General features: G+C 48.3%; 1 protein-coding gene across 1 annotated transcript in view; it reads left to right on the forward strand.

Moving 5' to 3' along the window:
- Nucleotides 1–23,079, forward strand: part of GABBR2 (gamma-aminobutyric acid type B receptor subunit 2) — a 326,347-nt gene that overhangs the window by 104,611 nt on the left and 198,657 nt on the right. Inside the window, exon 2 of the mRNA XM_040962792.1 lies at nucleotides 6,192–6,329. Coding sequence (XP_040818726.1) covers nucleotides 6,192–6,329 — 138 coding nt within the window. The remainder of the gene's footprint in view (nucleotides 1–6,191; nucleotides 6,330–23,079) is intronic.

Genomic DNA, 23,079 nt, shown 5'->3' on the forward strand with positions numbered 1-23,079 from the left:
GCCTTTCTGGCTGAGGCAGGGGCAGGTGCACAAGCAGGGGATGGTAATAAACCGCCCGTAGGGGAACATCTCCAAGCATATCATTTAGGAAAGGATGATGTATGAAACCCACACAAAATGGACTATTCCCCCAACTGAAAATGGACTATTCCCCCAACTGAAAGTGCACATCTTGTGACATGGCCATGGTAACCAGGAATCCCTAGGGGGAACTGAAACCTAGATGGTTCCTCTAGATATTGGATGACTGATGGGTAAGTGCAACAGGTAGACTGTCAGCACATGCCTTCAGTCTCCTGGCTCACAGAGCCCTGCTGACCTGGCCCAGGGCCACACCTGGAGGACATTCTCTGCAAACCTCTGCAGCGTTGTGGGGTGAGGGGGACTCAGCAGATCCTTGATATATTTCAATTATTCTTGCCTCCTAGTCGAGAACCCCCTTTGCAAATTGTTACGTGGCCCCCTGATGCTGTGTGTGAAACCCAGGAGAGAGGAGGCACAGCTGAGGAACCCGGAGCTTCCCTTGTGGCATCAAACCTCCAGGCAGGGCCCGAGGCCCCTGCGGATGATGCAGCTCCACAGGCTCAGTTCTGGGCTGCTGGAGGCTCTGTGTGTGGGATGTTCAGCTCATCAGGTGTAAAGATGGGGTATTCGGGTGAGTAGGAGAGAGAAGAGCATTCCACGGAGTGGGTGGGCCCATGAGGTTTCTGTTTTGTTGTTCACTATGATGGTGCTATATATACTATTGTAGGGTATCTGGGAAGTATGCTTGCGGCCGAGTAGGCTGCCTCTCCTACTTCAGGCTCCTCCAACCCGGAGGATATTCAAGCCTGCAGAAGCATCCTGGGAGGCATGAACCTTTCTAGAAGATTGTTAACTTTCCAAAAATGATTCTTTTTTATTTATTAGAGATAGACCTAATCTTCAATCTGCTGATTCATTCCCCAAATGCCCACAACGGTCACACTGAAGTCAAGAGCCTGGAATATTATCTAGGTCGTGCTGCTGAATGGCAGGGGCCCAGGCACTTGGACCATTCCCTGCTGCTTCCCAGGACGCACATTCCAAGAAGCTGGAATTGGGAGCAGAGCCAGGACTCCAATGCAGGCATTCTGACTATGGGCTACGGGCTGCGGCAACCCAGATAGTGGCTCAACCACTGGACCAAAAGCCCACCCAAAAAATGCTGGCTTGGACCCAGCGTAATAACCTAGCAGCTAAGATCCTTACCTTGCATGCGCTGGGATCCCAAGTGGGCAACAGTTCTAATCCCCACAGTTCCACTTCCCATCCAGCTCCTTGCTTGCGGCTTAGGAAAGCAGTCGAGGACAGTTGAAAGCCTTGGCACCCTGCACCAGCATGGGAGACCTGCAGAAGGCTCCTGGCTCCTGGCTTTAGCTCGGCTCAGCTCCGACCATTGCAGCCACCTGGGGAGTGAATCAACGGATGGAGGATCTTCCTTTCTGTCTCTGCTCCTCCCTGTATATCAGACTTTCCAACAAAAATAAAATAAACCTTTAAAAAAAGGATGCTGGCTTAACTTTGCCTTTGTTAACCTGAGTTCCCTAGATTCTTCAGAAAGCTCTGATCTGGAATGTAATCCCCCAGAAAGGTGGAGGTCGAATGCCTGCTCTCCACTGGTTCCCAGCCTCTGTCCCTGCAGATGAGGGTGTGGGCTGAATGAGCAGCACCCAGACCCCTGCATTTCGCACACCAAGGAAATGAGGCTATGGAATGCAAGCTTACACAGGGAGACAAGCTTTTTCGTTGGATCCCATCTGGGCACTAAATGCAAACCCTCTTACTGTCTGTGTTTTTATAACACAAAACCATCCCTGCACCACACAAACTACCCAGGACATTATCCACACATAAATTTGACTTGAAGGAAAACTTCATTATATTATTCTTGTTTGGTATGTTATAGTTGCATGCCAGCAGCATGGCCACTGTTTCCCCATGCCCTCTGCTCAGGGTTTCACAAGGCCAACATGGCAGCATCAGCCAGGTGGGGCTCTTACCTGGGGGCTTGAGTGGGGAAGAGTGGCTGGGCTTCCAAGTTATTGGCAGAATACACTTTCTTGTGTGATTTCACTGGGCCTACCTGGATCATTGTAGTCAGCTGAAGAAGACCCTCAAGTGCACCTGTGGGCTCTCTTGTGTCAGTGCAGCCTTGCCTTTCACGGCCCTGACACCTAAGCCTGCATTCTCCTCTGACATCCCAGTCTGATGGGATGACTTCACCAGCTCCAACCAGTGGCCCCTCTTCTTCAGATTTTTTGGGGGCTAATGAATCCTGGAGTTGTTTGTTTATGAAAATCAAGGCCATCATTGTGAACACAGAATCTTGCAAGGTATTTGGGAAATGTTTGCTGAGCAAACAGATATTAATAAGTTCATGGCTGCTAATAATATTTTTATGCAACTTTGATGATAAAGCTTGTGGTATGCTATTATCATGGACATTAGCTACAGATTAGAAACCAAGCCCAAATTATTACAGAAATATATGAAAATCAGGAAGGAGTTGGTAAATCACGGGATTGTTGGGGGAGCTGTTAGCACACAAACAGGTCACTGATTTTCGGTAACGAGACTGCTTCCCTCCAAGGCACCTGTGAGTAATAGAAGACTCCAGAAGTCATGGACTTAACCTGCATTTTCTCCCTTCCTTTCTTCCTCCTTCCTCAGTTCCTTTTTGGGACTTTTTCTCTCTTGGGAAAAAAATTCACTTAATGAATTTTAAAATTGAAGTTTTTAAAGGTGTGATTTTTTTCATGGTCCAGACACTGCTGTACAGAGAAGGGGAACCAGGGGGGAAGGGTGTCAGTGGGCTCTGCAGAGACTCAGCACTTCTTCACGAATCCTTTACCAGTCAGGCCTGAGCTCTGGGGAGACTACAGCGATGAGCAAGTGACAACATCCTGGTCCTTGTGGGGCTTGTGTCCCAGCTGAGGAAGCCGGTCAGTGTGCAGGCCGACAATAATGGGGCGATTTCAGATCATTCTAGGAATGTGAGTGGTATGTGAGGACATTAAATGGGGTGACAAAGGCTCAGGAGACCTGAGGCATGAGCAGGAGTGGCCAGTGGTGAGCATCACAGATATAGTGCTTCTGGCAATGAAAGTGGCAAGTGACAAAGCCCTGGGGCAAGGAGGTGGAGGCTGGCAAAGCTATATTTTGGTGAGCCAGAGAGAGACTGGAGGGAAAGTAGGCCAGAGTGGGAGGCAGAGCTTCTACGAGGCTATGGAATGTTAAGAAAAATCATTACAAATTTGCGAAATTGTAAAGATGAGATTCTGTGACCACTGAATCTAACACTTAGAATGTTTTCTTTTTTTTTTAATATTTATTTGAAATGTAGACACACACACACCACACGCATGGAAATCTCTCATCTACTGTTTCACTTTGCAAATGCTTACACTAACCAAAACTGGGACAGAGAACCAGAAACTCAATCCAGGTCTCCTACATGGGTGGCAGGGACCCCGCTACTTGAGCCATTACCTGCTGCCTCCTAGGATGTATGTCAGTGGAAAGCTAGTATCAGGAGTGGAGTCAGGACTCCAACTAGGGAACCTGGACATTAACATGGGTGTCCCAAGTGCCATCTACACTGATGCACCAAAGGCTTGCCTCCTTTATTAAAAATAAGGGAGGATGACATTGTGATGTAGCTTGCTAAGACTCCACCTGCAGCTGCCAGCATCACATAGAGTTGCTAGTTTGAGTTCTGGCTGTTCTACTTCCAATCCATCAGTGAAGGATGGCACAAGTATTTGGGACCCTTGAGCCCACCAGGGGGACCCTGATGAAGCTTTGGACTCCTGGCATCAGCCTGGCCCAGCCCAAGCCCCTGTGACCATTTGGGGAATGAACCAGTAGATGGAAGGTTTTCCGTCTATGTGTACATATATTCTTCTCCTCTTTATGTAACTCTGCCTTTCAACAAAATTTTAAATGGTGATTAGTTTATTTGAAAGGCAAAGGAGAGAGGAACATTTTCCAACAGCCATGGCAAAGGGTCAGCTAACGAGGAACAAAGAGCTTGGCCCGGCTGATGAAGGGCCAAGCATCACACTTGTCTCTGACACCGGGCAGGTGTGCTGGGTTTCCGTGATTTCCTTTTCTGTCCCCAAAGTTTGTAGTTTTGTTTCCCTGTAGGACTTCAGCCAGCATGTAATTGAGTCATCTCATCTTATTCCTTAGACGTTTCTTTCATTAGCTGTAAACAGCTCCGTTTCTCAGTTTCTCTCTCCTAAACCACCTTGTCCCGCATGGATCCCTATATTAATACACTCCGTCAAACTTGGACATGTGCCCACTCGCAACATTCAAGAGAATTCTGCTTTTAACCTTTGGAGAATTGTATTCTGATAGGAATCTGGGCTGAAGTGGACAGCAAGTGGGAACATGAGCAAGACTAATTTATGTTTTTACAGAGGTTTAGCTGGGTCCAAGCGGAAAGCCAGACCCTCTCTGAGGAGCAAGTGCCCCAGGGGCAGAGTGGGGGTAGCAAGCCCCTGCTGCGCCCCTGCACTCTTCCATGTGTATAGCCAGGTTCTGCTTCATCGCTGCTCTTCCTCACTCGGCTGCGAGCTCCTTGGCAGGTGCTGAGTCTGACCTTGACATTTTCTCTGTATCCAGCAAGGGCTGAGCTACACAAAGGCTGAACGAAGCCCTTCCATAGATGATGATGATGGTGGTGGTGGTTCTTCCTCTTTGTTATTGTTATTATTGTTACGGTAAAATTATTGCTTTGGTAAAAGGTACATAGCAGACATCTTCTGTTTTTGCCACTTTTGAATGTCTAGTTCACTGGTCTATCTCCAGAACATTCCATCTCTCCAGACTGACACTCTAAAACCTGGTAGCAAAGGCTTCCCATGCCCACCTTTCCCAGCCACCTGGCCGCCCCTATTCTTTCTGCCTCTGTGTCACTATAATTGAAACTTCAAAAAGTTCATGGCAAGTGATATTAAAAGTTAAATGTATTCTGGTACCCCCATTTCCAAAGTCCACACATAAATTTTTTACAGTATTTTCTTTACCTTTTATAAACCTCTTCTTTTAAAGATTTATTTATTTTTATTGTAAAGTTAGATATATACAGAAAGAAGGTGAGACAGAGAAATATCTTTCGTCCAACAATTCACTCCTCAAGTGGCCACAATGGTCAGAGCTGTGCTGATTTGAAGCCAGGAGCCAGGAGCCTCCTCTGGGACTTCCACATGGTTGTAGGGTCCCAAGGCTTTGGGCTGTCCTTGACTGCTTTCCCAAGCTATAGGCAGGGAGCTGGATGGGAAGCAGGGCTGCCAGGATTAGAACTTGGTACCCATATGGAATCCCGGCATGTTCAAGGTGAGGACTTTAGCCTCTAGGCCACCATGCTGGGCCCCTGAAAATCTCTTTTGTGCATGGATTTCAAATTTTCCTGTGAAGTTTTAGAAGTGCTCTTATATTTGTCCATTTGTGTGGTCGTTTCACTTTGGATCCAGTCTTTAAGGTGCATCAATGCTGTAGTGTGTGCCTAGATTTCCTGTTCAGATTCAAGTAATATTCTATCCTTTGGCTGTACCACACTTTGTCTATCCAATCATATGTTGATATGTGGTTGTGTTGGTCTGCCTTTTGGTTGTTGTGATAAACACCATGACGGACGTGATGTGCAAATATCTCCTTATTTTGGATGTAGACCTAGAAGTCAAGCAGCTGGGTCAGATGGCAGTTCTGGGTGTCACCTGTTGAGGACTGCCACACCATCTCCCATAGAAAAGGGCCGTCTTGCATTCCCCTTAGTTGGGGGTGGGGTTCTAGAAGCCACATGCCCAGTGCTTTTTCTCTGTATGTCTAGTAACAATCATCCTACTGAGCATGGATCTGACGCCTTGTTTTAAAATTTAAATGATGTAGGAAAGGTCAGTGTGGGGCATCTGGGAGCCTTCCCTGGTGTGCTCTGATGGGGGAGGCCTGAGGGAGGGGAGAGCTGGGGTGGGAGGTGCCGAGGGGTGCTGAGCCCACCCTCCCCTCAGTGCAGAGCAGAGGGCCAGGACCGCTGTAGGAAGAGAATGGACACACAGCTGGTTTCCCGGGCAGGGAGATTGTTGCTGGAAATCTGGGATTGGGGGAGGGCATCACTCCTGGCAAAGCTGGTGCTCACCTGCCCCCACCTCTCTGTTGTTTCCCAGTGTGACAATGCCAAAGGCTTGAAAGCCTTCTACGACGCAATAAAATATGGACCCAACCACCTGATGGTGTTTGGAGGCGTCTGTCCATCCGTCACGTCCATCATTGCGGAGTCTCTCCAAGGCTGGAATCTGGTACAGGTAAGGCCCAGTGCTGTTTGGAGCACTCATATGCATTTAACCTTCATTGTACCTGTTTGATGCTATAAGTGCCCTCACAATGCCCATTATACAGCTAAGAAAACTAAGGCTCAGACAGACTAAGTAACTTACCCGAACACACAGCCCATACCTAAGAGAGCCAAGATTTAAAATCACATCCTGATCCTTAAGGTAGGAAAACTGAGTTATGAGAGAAATGAACAAGATGATGGGACAGGGTGAATGCCTTGGGCAATCATGAAAGGCCTCTTGGAGGAGGTGACATTCATTGATTGAAGAGCCTTCCATGTTGGTGGATAAGGCAGCAAATGCAAACAAGCCTGGGAAAGAAGCTGGCATGCCAGGGAACAGCAAGCAGGGTAGTGGTGCTGGTACACCATGGGCTGGCAAGCAGGAGCCAGGCCAGGTTACAGCAACTATTTCCACTCCACTTAGCTGCAGGTGGTGCTGGGAACCGCGGTCAAATGTACAGCCTAGAGGGCTACTGGGCACCAGCCAGGCCAGAGGTGTGGGGTCATCCATTGGGCCCCAGGGTGGGGAGGGTGCTACAGAGCTGACTGCTGCAGGCACAGAGGGCACTGGGCAGCTGAAGGTGTGGAGGGAAAAAGCCTGGGTGGGAAGTGTGTGGGAAAGGGGAGTGGATCAGGTCTCTGGAGGAGAGTAGGTGCCATAGGACAGAGGCCAGAAGGGCTGCTCTGGCCACAAAAAATAGGAATTCACTTGTCAAGGTATAAAAATTTGCTGTAGTGCTAAAACGGTTTCAATGCAGTGTGTTGATTCAGGGTTGCTGCTTGGAAAGGCCAGTGTTGTTTTTGTGCTAAGGAGATTCCCTAAGCCACAGAGGGCTTCCATTCCTGCATGGAGACACAAGCCCATCCTGGGGTTCCCAGTTGGACAGGCAGGAGGAAGCCCCTGTCTGGGGTGCCAGGCTCAGACTGGAGAGAGGTTGCCCCAGATCCCTCCCTCAGAGCAGAACTGACCAGACCTCTCAGCAGGACTTGGGGAGGGGGACGTGTACCCACTTTGTGGCCAAGGGATGCAGGAAGCAAGACAAGGCTCCGGGTGCAGGTAGGGGTTGGGGGGAACAGGTTTCTCTAGGTGACCTTAATGTGATGTCAGTCATCATCATGGTCCTCAATGGCATGCTTCCCCATTGCACCAGGAAATTGACCACTTCTCCTGGCAGCCATGCCTCCTGCAGTGTAGGCATCAACCAGAGAGGGAGGGGTTGGGAATATGCTCATGGGAACAAGGCAAATTCCAGGGCACCCCTCTGAGCAGCTCCAAGGTAGGGGACCCCCCTCTAGTTCCTGGAGGACTGTAGACCCTCCCCAACCTCCATTGTTCCCACCCCCAGTTCAGTTTCAGCAGCTCAGGTGACAGATCTGCCAGGACAGGTGGCCCCAAGACCAGATTACCTCCCAGACACCTGGGCTCTTCAATACCTGCTGCAGGTCCCCAGAACATGTGGGAAGAAGGGCGCAGAGAGGCTGGCAGGGGCCCTCGGCGGGCCTGTGTGCACCAGGATCAGCAGGATGCAGCCCAGCTCTAGAGTATGGCCATTGCCCTTGCTCGTGCTCCGTCATGCTGCTGGCCTCTGTACGAGCTGTCCCCTGCCTCCACAGCCTCTCCACTGGATGGTATGGTGCTCCTCTTCATGGCAGTGCTTGCATACCCCTTCCTCCAGGAAGCCCCCTGTTTCTTTCCCTGGACACCTTTACCTGCAAGCTGTCCCACCCTAGTCTGGGACTCCCTGAAGTCAAAACACCCCCTTCCCCCTCACAGAGCAGTCGTGAGTACACCAGGATAGTTAACTGTGGGCAAGGCTGCCTGCTGCCCCTCATCACCAAACCTTCCAGAGCTAAGAGGATTAGCCCGTTGTCATAGACATGCAAAGACCACCTATTTCTTTTCTTTGGACCCACTGCTTGTTTTGCAAGGCTTTCAGGCTCCTGTGAGAAGCTTGACTTCTGAACTTTGAAGGCACCTGCCTGGTTTCTGACTTTACCTACCCACCCCACGACTTTTGAGGGAGCAGGCCTGCAGACTTAACTCCTGGAAGCCCAGGCTAAAAGCAGGAGAATTTGGAACAGAGTGGTGAAGACAGAGTAAGGGAGCTGGGGCTCAGGGTGGCAGAGGCCAGATGAGGTGGCAGAAGTGTGGGCAATGGGGAGCTGGACATGGCTCAGGAAGCAACATAGAACTCCTTCCTTCTCAGGAGTGCAGGACTGCCTCTGGAAATAAGGCCAGATTCCTGCAGGGCTGAAGTGAAGATGCAAACAGCACCAAATCCCACAGAGCCTGGCCTTCAGACGACACCCACAGCAGGTTATTAGCTTGTAGATGCCCTGGCGCGCCAGCCCCCTCACAGCCCACCCTGGCTGGGCCTCCCTGAGAAGTTTCGGTTTGCATGGTGAGACTGTCTCCATGGAGCTGCTTTGGGGAGGAAACAGGCCAGTAGAGATGAGGAGAGGCGCTGGCTGTGCATTAATGCAACCGGAACTTGAGGTCTGATGCTTTCTAACTATGCTTGCTTTGACATTTCAGAAACAAAAAACAAAAACAAGTGACAACCCTCTTTCCCCCTGCATGGACCCTCTGCTATTTACCTAACGGTTGCTTCTCATGAACCTGTCTGTGAATGTCATTTTGCTTTCTCAGAAATTTGGTCATCTGGCTTGGTTTTCTTGCCTGGGTATTTTATTAAGCTTTGGGCTACCTGGGAGATCTCCAGCCTGCCCCCAGCGATATGTGAGGTGTGAGCTGCAGACTTGGGGGCAGTTCCATAGAAAGGCAGAGATGCTTGGATTTAGTAACCAAGAGATCTAGTGTGTCCATTGGCAAGCATCATTGTGCAGAAGCCCAGGTTTCACCATCATAGTCCTCTGGTGCTTGTCTGTTCCTCCCTTAACCTCACTTTTCTTTTATGCAAGTGAGAATAGAATAGAAAACCTACTTTTTACATGGTGCAGAGGAAGTGAGAATCAATGAGGGCATTTCTGGTTTAGCCAGAGAAAACACTTTATCAACTCTAGCAGCAGCTGCAGTCACCAGGCCTGGGACTTCCCAGGGAGCAGACCTTCGCTGGAAGCCACTGGCATTGAAAACCCAGTCTCCATGACTGCTTCCTCTTTGCATGAACAACAAGCATCACTGCAGACCCTGGAATGATGGGGCTCTCAGGTGGGATGATCAAAGGACACTTAACCTCAGCCCCTCAGCCCCTCAGCCCCTCAACCCTTTGGTCCCCAGAAACCCGACTGGACAGGCTAGAGTCTTGCACAGCCCAGCCCACATGGTTGACATGCCCTTGCCATGGAGTGTGCAGTGCAGTGGGCACATTACATTAGAAGTCCTTAAGAGTGGAGGAGTGATTAGGTTCCGCTGGAAACTTGGTTGCTGCTACTGCTGCTGCTCTCTAAGAAAGAGAATAGAAGCCAATGAGTGACTCAGGGCGGGCAGAAGCCATGGCTTGGCGCTGGTCTCCAGAGAGGCCATTTAGTGCATTAATAATCTATGAGCTACTTCCACCTTCTGGATCTGTTACAAATCAGAAAAGGGAGGAGGAGGAGAAGTGAGATGAAGGACATGCGCTGTGGACCATGCAGAAAGGTAGGAGGCACTCGAGGGCCCAGGAACTTTCTGCCGTGCTGTGGGATGGCAGGTGCAGGAAAGCCCACATGGGAGAGCAGGAAGAGCATCCTCTGTGGAGAAAAGGAAAGTTCCTGGGCATCTCTTCATTTGGCACAGCTTGGAGGAGGTTGGAGGAGGCCTCAGAAGGGTTTTCTTGGCAAACGAGTCTTGGAGTTGGCTCAAGGAAGCATTGGTAGTGGCCATAGCAACAGAGTTTGTGGGACCCAGAGTGGTGAGGCGACAGGCAAGCTGCCTGCTATCGCCACAGGGGTGGTGAAGGGAGCATGAGAGAGCTCCCAGAGTCCAGTAAGGCAGCACCAGCTGGCATCTTACCAGACACACCCCACCTCCTCCACACACACACACATGCATTTGCCTTGAATCTTTAGCTCCAGCCCCCCAGAATTCCTTGAGGCTACCCAGCTGTCCTGTGTTCTTCCAAGCCTCAGCCTTCCTCCAAGAGGTACCCTCCTGCCCACTCCCTCCCCCTTGAAAGCCGTATCCAGCCTGAAAGAGCTGTACATAGGCTTGTTTCTGCAGTTTCTTCCTGGTTTAGCCCTCCATGGCTCTGCACAGGCCTGGGCACTCACTGTCTGTGGCAATCCAAAATCCTGCTTTCTCAGCAGAAGGAGTAGACCCAGGTGGTTCCCACATCCAACCTGGCTTGCATGGATCCTGGCTGCAGCTGCTGGTCTTTGGAGAAAAGGGTTCTTTCTTTATTCATTCATTCAATCACTGACTTATGCTCAAATTCATTCATTCGTCCTCTCACTCAACAAGTGCAGCACCTGTCATATGCTCTCCAAACTCCCCCAAACCAGTGCAAAGCCATCATCCAACCCTGACAGCCCAAGGGACAGAGGCATGGGAAAGAGACCGCTGGGTGCCATAGCCAGGACAGATGGCTGGGATTCCACAGCTCTGAGTAATTGTCCCTCTGATGTCCCTCATGAACAGAGAGGATTAGGGCAAATCAGCATCCTCCTCAGAGCCTCAATGAACTCATCTGAGTAATGGGGCAAAAATTGGGTCTATCTCTCTGCTAGAATGTCAGATACAGTGGGAGAGGTGGAGCCAGTGGAGACTCTACCCACAGACCAAGAGGCGCCGTTGTCATCCCTGAGGCTTTGACCAGCAGAGGCTCCAGCCTGGCCTTGGCTGGGGGATACCTTGAAGATTCGTAGGTTCCCTCATATGTCTTCAGACTCAAAGCTGTGGGAATGAAATGATCTCTCACAGGTCATGGAGGTGAATCAGAACAGCCAGAACCTTAAAAAAAAAAAAAAAAACACAGAGCCTGTAAGAGCAGCATGGTGAGGCCCAGGGCAGGTCCTGGTGGGGTTTCTCAGCAGCAGCATGCTGAATGAGAGTGTGATGGCTCCCCATCTATCCTCACCAGGGACCCAATAAGTTTCCTTCCTGTCTATCTGGCCAAAGAGTCAATTCAAGGTGTTGACCTCCTGTTTTAAATTCAAGACCCTTGAAGCTAAAGCCACATCAGTCCCCAGTGAGTAACCTGGCTGGCCTTACTCTTGATGAAAGTCTCCCCATTGGGCACCTCAGTCCTTTTTCAAAAACAGATGGGGTGTAAATAATTCAGTCTAATAAATAAGTCACTCATACTGCCTGCCAGCCAGCTGGTGGTGCTGGCCATTGGTCTACTTGCAGGATACTCCTGAGCTGCATGTGGCATCATAGGTGAAGTTGGGAAAGAACTGGAGAGGAAATGAGAAAATGGATTCCCTCCAGGGAACATGCATGTAACATGGAGATGCTCCCAGTGCTACATGGGTGCTGGGAAAGGTGGAAGGAACAAGTGTGGGGTGCAGTGCCAGGCCCCCAGCAGGTCCTCAGCATCCTTCCTATTGCTTCATTCCTGCAACATGCAGTGACAAGTGCTGGTCTCCTAAGAAGTGACTACAATGTCCCTTCCAGTGGTGGTACTCAAACTTTGGTGGATTTGAAGGTCTCCCTGGAACATTTGAAAACATAAAAGCTCCCAGTCACTTAGGGGGACCAACCTTCCCTGTTTGCCTGGGCTGGGCGTTCTCATGGGAAAGAGGACTTGCACTGTGGAAGCCAGGGGAGACTAGCAGACTGGCATGAGCTGGTCAACCTCACCTGCTCTTGTCTGTGTGCTGTGCATGACAGCCCAGGTGAGTCTGAGCACTGCCCAGCTGAGACACCATACTTAGATTCATGCTGGCTTGCTCATGGGATGGGGATGATAAGAGGGGATTCAAATGACAAATGAGGAGGGTTGGACTAGACAGTGTACCCCCAAAGTGTCTGATGATGAATCACCAGCTGGGCAGCATGGCAGAGGAAGGTCTAGTTTGCTAAACACATAGATTCCCAGTGTACTTATTCAACATCATCGTGGAAGGAGCCTGGGGAACTGATGTTTAATAAGGACCCTTGAAAATTCTTATTTTCAAGGAATCTTGGGAGATTCAAAGAGTGCCTAAACCAATGGCTAACAGCCCACAACAGCAGCTGCCCAGGGTCTACTCCAGACCTGTTGGTCCTGGGCAATTTTTAGTTTTCCAAGGTGCCGCTGCCTTGGTTTACCTGAGGTCTCTGCAGGGAGAGTTACCCAGGGAAGGCTTAGATGTGGGAGTTGCTAAGACAGCAGCTGTTGGTTCAGGCTCTAGATTGCTCTTTGAACATCAAGGTACAGGATCAGATCTGGCCTGTGTTCTCCAGCTCTGGCCATCCCTGAGGCCATCATCACAGGCCATGGGCACTCTTGTCAGACAGTGGTGTGGAGCACATCTTGACACCTAACTCATAGTCTCCTGCAGCCAGGGAGCCTCCTCCCCATACCCATACTGTGGCCCCAAATAAGCAGCCATGGGAAGGGCACCAGGTACAGTGGGAAGAGACCTGGCTTCCCAGCCCAACCCTGCCCTTTCCCAGCTGAGTGGCTTCATACACACTGCTCACCCTGCTAGAGCCAGAGTATCTGCATCAATAGCTGCTGGGCTGTCCTTCCAGCACTCCAGGGAGGCACCGACAAGACCAAACTGGGATCAGGGTTGAGGAGCTGCTGAACAATGCTCCAGGGACAAAAGTTGGACATTATGTCATGACTTGACAGTGACAGCCCAGCCTCAGTTCCTGTTGGATGGGAGTGGTGTGTGTTCATCGTGCAGACAGGGAGGTGGCAGTCCAGACTGGCTACCATGCAGGTAGGTGCACGTTTCAGTATAGGTCAGTTTTGCTGCAGTTCACAGCCAGACTTTGAGGCTGGTTGGCTGATGACCCCAAATATGTTTCTCACCTTAACCTGACAATGGCATCTGCTGACCCTGGGATGACTATGACGATGTCACCCACAGAGTCCCCTATAGTGTGTGTTGTATTTCCTTTCCCCTCTGGGGCTCCACTCAAGGACAGAGGCACCCAGGTGGCCTTCTTCTCCATGGTGGGGAGCCTGGGATCAGCTCCCCAGGATGAGCTAAATGGTCTGAGAATCTGCCTTGCTCTCCGTAGGCCTCTTCCTGCCCAGGAGGAGCACTGGGTCAGTTGATAATGTCAGGTCATTATTCCCTGTGGCTCAGAGCCATCTGTGCCTGCCTGACACCTGGCTTCCTCCCTCTTGGGTCCCTGCATGTGGCTTTCTTCAGCTTCTGTGACCTGCTTCCCTTCCACTCCTAGATGCTGTTAGAAGAACTATGCAGGTAGTCAGGGTTCAAGGTCACTAAGCAAGTAACTCCACATATAAAAGTGACCATTTGACCCCCACACCCAGCCTGGTCTCCACCAGCCTTTCCAGGGGAAAGGATGCCTCTTGTATAGGTGGGGGAGAATGCCCAGGAGGTTAAGCAGCCTGTGCCAGGTCAAACCTCAAGTAGAGGCAGAATGGAGGGGCCAGCATGTCATTGAGATGCCCTTCTAACCCTTCCTTCTTTGTGCTTAAGGATTGAGTCAGCTCTGTGCAGCTCCCAGGCCTTGGTTCATGCTGCGCCCACAGCTAGATGCCCCCTCATTTGGCTGAGGCTGTGTGGTTTCTGATATTTAGTTCAAACGTTACCACCTCCTCCTGAGAGTCTTCCTAATCTCCCCTAACCTTGCTCCCCAGCTGAAGGAGGTAACACCACTCTTCCACTTGTGTCAGTCACCACATGGTTGACTGGTTAACCATTCTTACCTGCCTGGCCTTTGGCTGTCCCCAGAGAGCCTAGCCAGGGATCTGGCATTGAGTTGAATCTCAGAAATCGTGAACTAATACCCCTGAGTGCCCTATCCACAAATCGGTTTGTGACCCCACTGCCCTATATGTCTATGGCCTCCACCATGGTTCTATCACTGTATACAAATGAATACGTTGACTCTACACGTCCACCCTAGGAAGCAGATGTATTCACAGATGGGGAAACTGAGGCTCGGACAGGCTGTCACCTCTCAGCCTGGGTTGAATGGGCTGTGGATTTTCAAGGACTGCCAGTGCTGAGTGACTCCAGAGTCCCTGCTCATAACCCCCTAGGCTATGCTTCCTGTCCCACAATCTCATTCAACTCTTCTAGCGATGTAGGTGGCGAAAGAGAGCAGACATCGTCTTAGTTAGGACTGTTTCCAGAACTGTTTCCAGGTTTAATGAAACCAGTTGGCCTGCTTCCCACTACCTACAGACCCCAGTGAGGTTCCTCAGGAGGCCTGCGGCAGGAGGGCTGGACACAATGGCTCCAGATCTTGTGTCACTGTAGCTGCCTTTCAGCCCAGACAGGCGAGAAGCTGACAGCCTCACTGTAGAAGACTCTGCTGGCGTGGGCCTTTGGACACAAGCAATGTGCTTGTAAATCATTCATGACCTGTGGGTGCGCGCGCATGCACACACACACACACACCCTTTAAACTTATTACTCATTCTGCAACTTGTTGTGCATAAAAAATAGATGGCTTTTTTGAACTCAGAAAATAGATGGAGTGATTGTTGGTGAAAATCAATAATTGTGCTAAGTATTTCAAGCATCTAGTACTTGTAGTTCTACTCTGGGTGGTTTTATAATGAATGAGTCGACTTTTTAAAAATAGAGCCCAGCCTATATTTGCTTTGAATTATACAGAAGCCTTTTGGTTTGAGTCAGCTTACTAAGAAGACTAAATTATTTATGTTCCACCATGCAGAGTTCAGCCTTATATACAGTGGGAAGGGCTAAACTTGAGAGAAACAATCCCTGGTTTGATAAGTACGAGAGAGAGAGAGAGAGAGAGAGGGAGAGAGAAAGAGAGAGCGAGCAGACAGGTCTTTAATCTGCTAGTTCATTCTCCATCTGGTTCTCCCACATGGATGGCAGAGGCTCAGTTGCTTGGACCATCTACTGCTACCTTCCCAGGTGTATTAACAGGGAGTGGAATCAGAAGTGGAGCAGGTGGGACTTAAACCAGCACTCTGATGTGGGCTGCTGGCATTGCAGGTGGTGGCTGAGCCCCTTGTTCCACAATGCCAGCCCCTGTCTGGAGCTCTTCTTAATCAGCAGGTTACCTTCTGGTGTCCACACAAGGCTCGTTGCCCATTCTGTTTGTGCCTCCAACAGACACATCCATAGCTCCCCCTGGCCATTGTTTCAGGTTCAGCACCTCATTCATTGTTATCTTCGCCCCATGGCTGGGGACTGCTTTCTGTGTGGTTGATGTCAGAGTCCAACCAACATGTGTTCTAGAGCTGGGAGAACCTGCAAGAATCTTTGTTCTTTGTTTTGTGATTGAGTACTATGTCTCTCAACTGTAGGTGAGCAGCATCCTGGGTTCATGCATTTTTAAAAGTACAGTCCCAGTACCATATCATGGTCAGTTGCAGACGTTAATAACTTTGTTTTTGCCACTCTATTTGTATTTCCACCTTTCTCCAAAGTCTCGCTCCATTTTTTTTTTTTAATATTTCAAACCCACACAGAAATGAAGAGAATAACGTTATATACCATGTTCTGAGATCCCTTCAGCTGATATTTACATTTGGCTGTATTTGCATTTCCTTGTCTCTCTTTCACCCTTGCCTACATACCACTCAAGCATACATGCACACGTGCACATGCACACATGCAATCACATTTTTTGCATCGAAACATACGACAATAGTTTGCAGACAGAATGACACCCCACCCCATCACATTACTATAACTCTCCTAAGACCAATTACATTTCTTACACATCCATGATATAATTATCATACACATAAAAGTTTAACAATGATATAATAATCTTACTTGTCGAATGGTTCATATTTCAATTTTGCAGTTATCCTCAAAATGTCCTTTTTTACCATTTATTGGGAGAAAGGAGGGAATCTGGGATCCCAGCAAGGAGCAGGCATTGTGTCTGGTGACAGGTGCTCAGTCTCCAATCAAATAGAATGGCCATCCTACTTTATCTATCCTTGTGTGTGTATTTTTCTGTCTGTCTATCTATCTATCTATCTATCTATCTATCTACCTATCTATCTATCTACCTAGGATATGGATCTCTTTTCTGAAAGCCTCAGGCAGTTTTTTTTTAAGATTTATTTATTTTTAATACAAAGTAAAATATACAGAAAGGAGGAGAGACAGAGAGGAAGATCTTCTGTCCGATGATTCACTCCCCAAGCAACCACAATGGCCGGTGCCGTGCTGATCTGAAGCTGGGAGCCAGGAACCTCTTCCGGGTCTCCCATATGAGTGCAGGGTCCCAAAGCTTTGGGCCATCCTCGACTGCTTTCCCAGGCCACAGGCAGGGAGCTGGATGGGAGGTGGAGCTGCCAGGATTAGAACCGGCACCCATATGGGATCCCTGTGGCGCGTTCAAGGCGAGGATTTTAGCTGCTAGGTCACACCACCGGGCCCCAGGCAGTGGTTTTATGAAGTGTCCCACATCTGTATTTGAGTTCTTTCTTGATCAGATCTGGGCAAGAATGCCACCTGCTTGGTCCTGTGTTCTGTCTGGGACCCTGAGCCAGGAAGCCCCAAAGGCAAGGTGCATGACTGTTGAAGATGCTTTGATCTTGGCAGTGGCGACTGCTGGATTGATCATAAGGGGTCTCTGCCCTCTGTAACTGTGACATCCTGTAGGGGTGAAAGCTCAGATCTTCTGAGCGTGCTGTTCTTTGCTCCCTTTCCCCTCCTGTTGCAGCGTCAGTAGATGATGCTTGCCTGCCACAGTGTCAAGCTAGGTTATACAATGAGTATTTTCTGATTCTCTCCCTTCTCTGATATGAACTGCCCATTCTCTCTGTGGGTCAGTGTTCCCTTATCTGCCACTTTATTCTGCTTTCCCTGCTCTGTGATCTCATCCTTTCCCTACTAATTGGAGCACTTGATGCATGTTTCACCTGCCCTGTTCCTGGAACCAGCCTTTCTCCCAAGATCTCTGATCCTTCCTGGTGAGAAATCAAAATTGAGATAGTAGGACTGACTCAACTGCAAGACCATGTGGGCACCGGCTCATGTCCCAGCTGCCCCAATTCCCATCTAGCTCCCTACTTGTGGCCTGGAAAAGCAGTGGAGGATGGCCCAAATTTTTGAGTCCCTGCACCTGCATGGGAGACCTGGAAGGGGCTCCTGGCTTTTGGCTTTGGATCAGTTCAATTCTGGCCATTTCAGCCATCTTGGGAGTGAACAAGCAGATGGAAGAGCTTTTTCTCTCTATTTCCTTCTCTCTGTAAATCTGTGTTTCCAATAAAAACGAGTAAATCTTTTTTAAAAAGTTGAAACAGCATCTAGGAGGTGGGTGTGCTTGTTGCTACTGGAGCTTGCTACTTCTAGGTTTGCCCATGGACTATAAGTCACCCAGCCTGAATTTTTCAGAACAGTCAAGCTCGTGGAAATTTACAATAGCCATGAGAAAGCAGGGATTTGTGTTGGAATTTTAAAAAACAAGAACAAGAACAACAAAATGAAACCCAAATACAAGGCATGAATGTTGATTAAATCTTAAAATTTAAGTGAGAAGTTGAAGGAATTTGTAGACTCCCTGTTAGAGGATAACTCAAGTTTTGTACTCTTGGGTATCAATATTGGGAGGCTATCAAGTTGTAGCCTTAGGAGACACATTCATAACCATTTAGAAGTAACCTGTCATGTCTCTGAGTTAATTTCAAATGGTTCAGGAATAAAAATCACGAGTAGGTGTGTGTGTGTATGTGTGTTTGTATGTGTGCATGCACGCCCAGAAAGGGAGAGGGGCAGCATGTGTAGAAAGGAATGGCTCTAAATGAAAGGCACCTGGTGTTCACCATGCTGTTATTCCGATGTTTTTGTGGGTTTGAATGTGTTCACAAAAAAAAAAAAAGCTGTAATTGTGCACATGGGTGTGGGGGCAGGCAGTGAGAACATACTCTCCTTACCCGACAGAGAAGAGGAGTCCCAGAGTCCCTTCATGGAGTGTGTGTGATTCTGCTGGCATCTTCCTATGCCCTTAGCTTCCTTTGTGTTGCCTTGGTTTTTTTCTTTCATATTTTTTTCTTTTTGATTGATTTTATTTTGAAAGCAAAGCAACATGACTTTTATATGATTCCATAGTGAAAATGATACAATATACAAGGGCTCTTGGCTCTGCTGCCAGTTCCCCCATTCTGTGCCATGACATCCTAGTGAGAGACTATTGGATTTGTTTTTTCGTTTATTCAGTCCATGTCTCTTACTGCAGACATGTGTGCTTATCCCTTGTCCCTCCTTCTTTCACAAAAGAGAGTATATAGAGAGTACTTCAGAAAGCCCAAGGATATTGAAATCAAGAATGCATCTGTTTCAATAAAAGCATTTTGAAATCTATGCACAGTGTTTTCATAATGCAGTGTTCCATGAACATTTTTTAAGATTATTTTATTTTTATTGGAAAGGCAGATTTGCAGAGATAAGGCAAGATAGAGAGGTCTTCCATCCACTAGTTCACTGCTCATGTGGTCAACAACAGCCGGAACTGAGCTGATCTAAAACCAGAACCCAGGAGCTTCTTCCAGGTCTCCCACGCAGGTGCAGGGTCCACAGACTTTGAGCTGTCCTCAACTGCTTTCCCAGGCCACAAGCAGGGAGCTGGATAGGAAATGGAACAGCTGAGATATGAACCGTATGGGATCCCAATGCCTGCAAGCTAAGGATTTAACCACTGAGCCATTGCGCCAGGCCCCTGTGAGCTTTTTCAAGGACCTGAATGTAGGCACTCTTCTGAATTTTGCTGCTTTTCACAGATTTTCTTGGAATACACTGGGTCATCATGATGGGAAGTCTTGCCTTACTCTGCAGAGGTGCCCGGTACCTCTTTGTGTGTAGCCCTGTGCTTTGTGCAACCTGTCCACTACTGCAGGGCATTTGGGTAGTTTTCCAATCCATTGGAATAGCCTCAGCCACTTGTATCTGGGCCAGTGTGAATGGGGGTTCATTTCTAAAAGTGGGATTTCCGGATCAAAAGAAAAACATGTGGATGATTTTCCTAAAAAAATAAATCTTTGGTAAATAATAAATCCAGCAGATGAACTTGATAAAAAAAAAAGAGCAGAAATTAAAAGACTACTGTCTAAATGGGAACACAAAACACTTAGAAGACATAGTCCCTTTGTGAGAGAGGCTGCTTTGAAACCCTGACATGGTCCTCTTTAGCCTGGCACTTTTGGGGTAAGATTTATTTATTTTTATTTGAAAGGCAGGTTAAAGAGAGGACAAACAGAAAGATCTTTCATCCACTGGCTCACCCCTTTCCCATAAATGACCGCAACAGCCAGAGCTGAGACAATCTGAAGCCAGGGGCTTCTTTAGGGCCTCCCACATGAGTTGAGGGTCCCAAGGCTTTGAGCCATCTTCTGTTGCTTTCACACATCATAAGCAGGGAGTTGAATTGGAAGTATGGCATCCAGGACACAAACCGGTGCTCATATGGAATGCTGGCACTTGCAAGTGGAGAATTAGCCAGTTGAGCCATCACATCAGCCCCTAGTCTGGCACTTTTCATTTTCTCTCCTAAAGGGAGAAGAATTTCTCTTTGATTTGTGCTTTAAGCAGAATCATCTAACCATGGCACTTTAGACCTGAGATAAAAGTCACTTCATTTATTTTAACGATAAAGAAACAGGGGCCCAGAAAGAGGAGGGGAAGAACACCAAAGATTTAGATTTAAAAAAACCCCAATTAGTTCAATTTCATCTAATTCAGTTAGCAGTCAGTGAAATGTCTGCTTTGTAATGAAGCTCGCTTGTTTGTAGTTTCAAGCAAGAGCCAAATGTAAAACTGTCCTACCGAAGTATACCCGTGATACCGTATCCATGACACTGTGGTTCAGATCCCGGAGTGCCCGGTCGTGGCAGTAACACTGCCTGCAACAAGGTTCTTCAGTGAACGGAGTGCTTATTTCCATCTTTTGTGCTATTTGAGGGCATCAGGATATAGGATGATCATGGGGGTCAGGTGAGTGTCTGATGGCTGTGAGCATTCTGACTGATAACATGGGGCAAGGACATGTGTGTTGAAGATAATCTACAATTACATAACCATCACACTGTGCCATTATTATCTCCTTTGGTGCTAAGTGCAGACATAAGTAATCCTGGGAGCTCACCTGTGATACTGCAGTGCCTACTGGGATGGTTACCTAGGGTCACCTGCTAGAAAGTAGGCCACCCAGTTAAATTTGATTTTCAAAGAAACAATTTCCTTTTAGTGCAAGAATATCCTAAATATTGCAAAACCTGCAACCCTATTACTAAGGTCAGTTCAGCTTGCTCTCTCTCTCTCTCCCTCCCTCCCTGACTCCTTTATAAACTGTGCCTCCCATTTGAGAGATGAGTCCTTTCTTTTTAGTATTTCTCGTGGTGCCCATTCTCCACACTCAGAGAAAATCCTAGGACTTCTATATTGTTTACATTGACACCAGGACTGAATTGAATTGTAGGTGGGAGATTTAACTTCCGAAAGTCATTTTATTCTTGTAAAACTCTTGAATGCACATAAATTCCAAAACTTTCCAGCTTTCATTCTTTGCCTATGACTTCCTTGATTTTTGCCAATGTGTGTGCCCCTTGTATCATTAACTTGGGATTCTCCTTCAAGTTGACTTATGATTTTCATTAAATACAGTGAACAGAAAATCAACATCATTTGCTAAGAAAATAGTGTGGAAGCAAATATAGGGACAATATACTGTAGAAGATCATAAAATATTCATCTGGGGCTCGCTTAAAATCATGGGGTGTGCCCATGGAGCTCCTGGCAGGTCTGGAGCCTTCTGTAGGTACATGGTCCTGGGAGATGATCTCTGAGGATCTTCCTTTTTCTTTTTTTAATTTGATTTCATTTTATGACATAGTTTCATAGGCTCTGGGATTCCCTCTACCCTCCCTATCCCCTCCCCCGTGGCGGATTCCTCCATGTTGTTGTAGTAGTACAGTTCAAATTCAGTCAAGATTCTTTCATTGCAAGCATATACCAAGCATAGAGTCCAGCATCTTGTTGTCCAGATAGATTCAATAGTTTCTTGGGGAAACCATCTCTGGTCTGAAGGTAGAGCTGGCAGAATATCATCCCGTCCAGTAAAAAGCCACAGCATAACATCAACAACAATTTGCAACACTATGGAGTTAATTGACATGGTATTGAGTGACCAGAATGTTAGAAAATACAAGTTCTTAATCACATCCCCTGACTACTTCATTGACATTTCAATTTTAGTTTATACACAACTGGCAGCTATACGCCTTAAAATGGTTATAGGGCACTATTCTGCTGTCTCGTGTCTATTTTCATTTTTATATTTAGCTGTTTATAGTATTGAAGCATAATTTTTACTGAACTTGGCGAATTTTAGGATAGTCCAATCTGGCTTATAACTAACAAGGCATATGTCAACAGTTGAAGTGCAGAACAGTTTGAGGAAGGGTGTGCAGAGAAATCTTCAATACCTTAGTGAGGAGTAACTAATTTTTGTGTCCTACCTAGGAAGGTATGCGTGAGTCCACGCTGACCATTTCTTGTCTGGCTCTAAGCTTTCCTTATTGATCTCTGTCTATCTAATCTAATTTTAATTTGGGGTGGGGGTGAAAGAGGATGTATCCTAGGAGATCTGTTCATGTCCAGGGCCTCGTTTTCTTTTTCACAGAGGCTCGGGAGAGTTAGGGCAGGGGTCATTCTCCCCATTTCATAGGTAAGGCAGCCAAGGCCCCACAGGTTGCTGGTGGCCTGTGGCTGATGCACTGAGGAGCTTGTGTTCTGCATCCTACAGCCTTCCAGAGGGATTGTAATCCCATGTCTCTGCGCATGAGCGGCCCCTTCTTCAGCGACCTCCAGTCCCAGTCCCTCAGGCTTAGGACTGCTTCTCCCACTCCCTCAAAGAAAACATCTTTGCATTTTACACACACACACACTTTTTTTTTTAATGCAATGCATTTCCCCAGGGCTGCCCACAAAGCCAGCAAGCGTGGCCTGGAGTCTGAGCCTGGCCCTTTCTTGCTTGGGGACAGGGTTGGCTACAAGACTTCCCGGGGCAGTAGCCAGCTGGCCTGTGGTGTCCCCAGCAGCCTGGCTGGGTGGTGCCAGTGGGCCCCTCCCTGTGGTTCCCCTGAGCTCCAGGTCAGCTTTGGGAAGTGGGCCAGATCTGGAGGAGGAGTCCCAGGTCCTGCATCTTGCGCTCAGAGCTTTCCTCAGTACGTTCCAGAGAAAGCTCAGTGTTTCCTCCAGAGAGGAGAACGAAGGGAGAGCAGGGAAGGCTCCTGGAGGAGGCATCAGGAGCAGGCCTGGGTGAGTGAGTAGGAGCTGGGCCTGCAGAGACAGGAGGCGGTGCATCTCCAGGAACTGAGGATGCTAGAACCCCTCCCCAGCCAGAACGGACAAGCTGGGACCCAGGCCCCTTTCCACTGTCAGTAAGAGTCAACCCATGGATTAATTAGACATGCCAAACTGACGGAGGAGGCAGGAGCTCTGCGGCGTGGTAATTAAAAGGCTGTTGGCTTCACAGCTGTGATCACAAGAGGCTGCTTTTCATGCCCCCACCAGCGCCCCCTCTCCCGAGACCCTGGGTGAAATCCAAGTGCGAAGAAACTAGGGAGGCTGAGGCTGCTGATGTGATTTGTTAATTTCCTGCGTTTGTCACCTGCACAGCTGCGAGGGGGAAATGGAATGCTCTACCACACGCT

Source organism: Ochotona curzoniae, unplaced genomic scaffold (genome assembly GCF_017591425.1).
Source record: "Ochotona curzoniae isolate NIBS_2020 unplaced genomic scaffold, NIBS_Ocur_1.0 scaffold_3208, whole genome shotgun sequence".
Classification (NCBI taxonomy): domain Eukaryota; kingdom Metazoa; phylum Chordata; class Mammalia; order Lagomorpha; family Ochotonidae; genus Ochotona; species Ochotona curzoniae.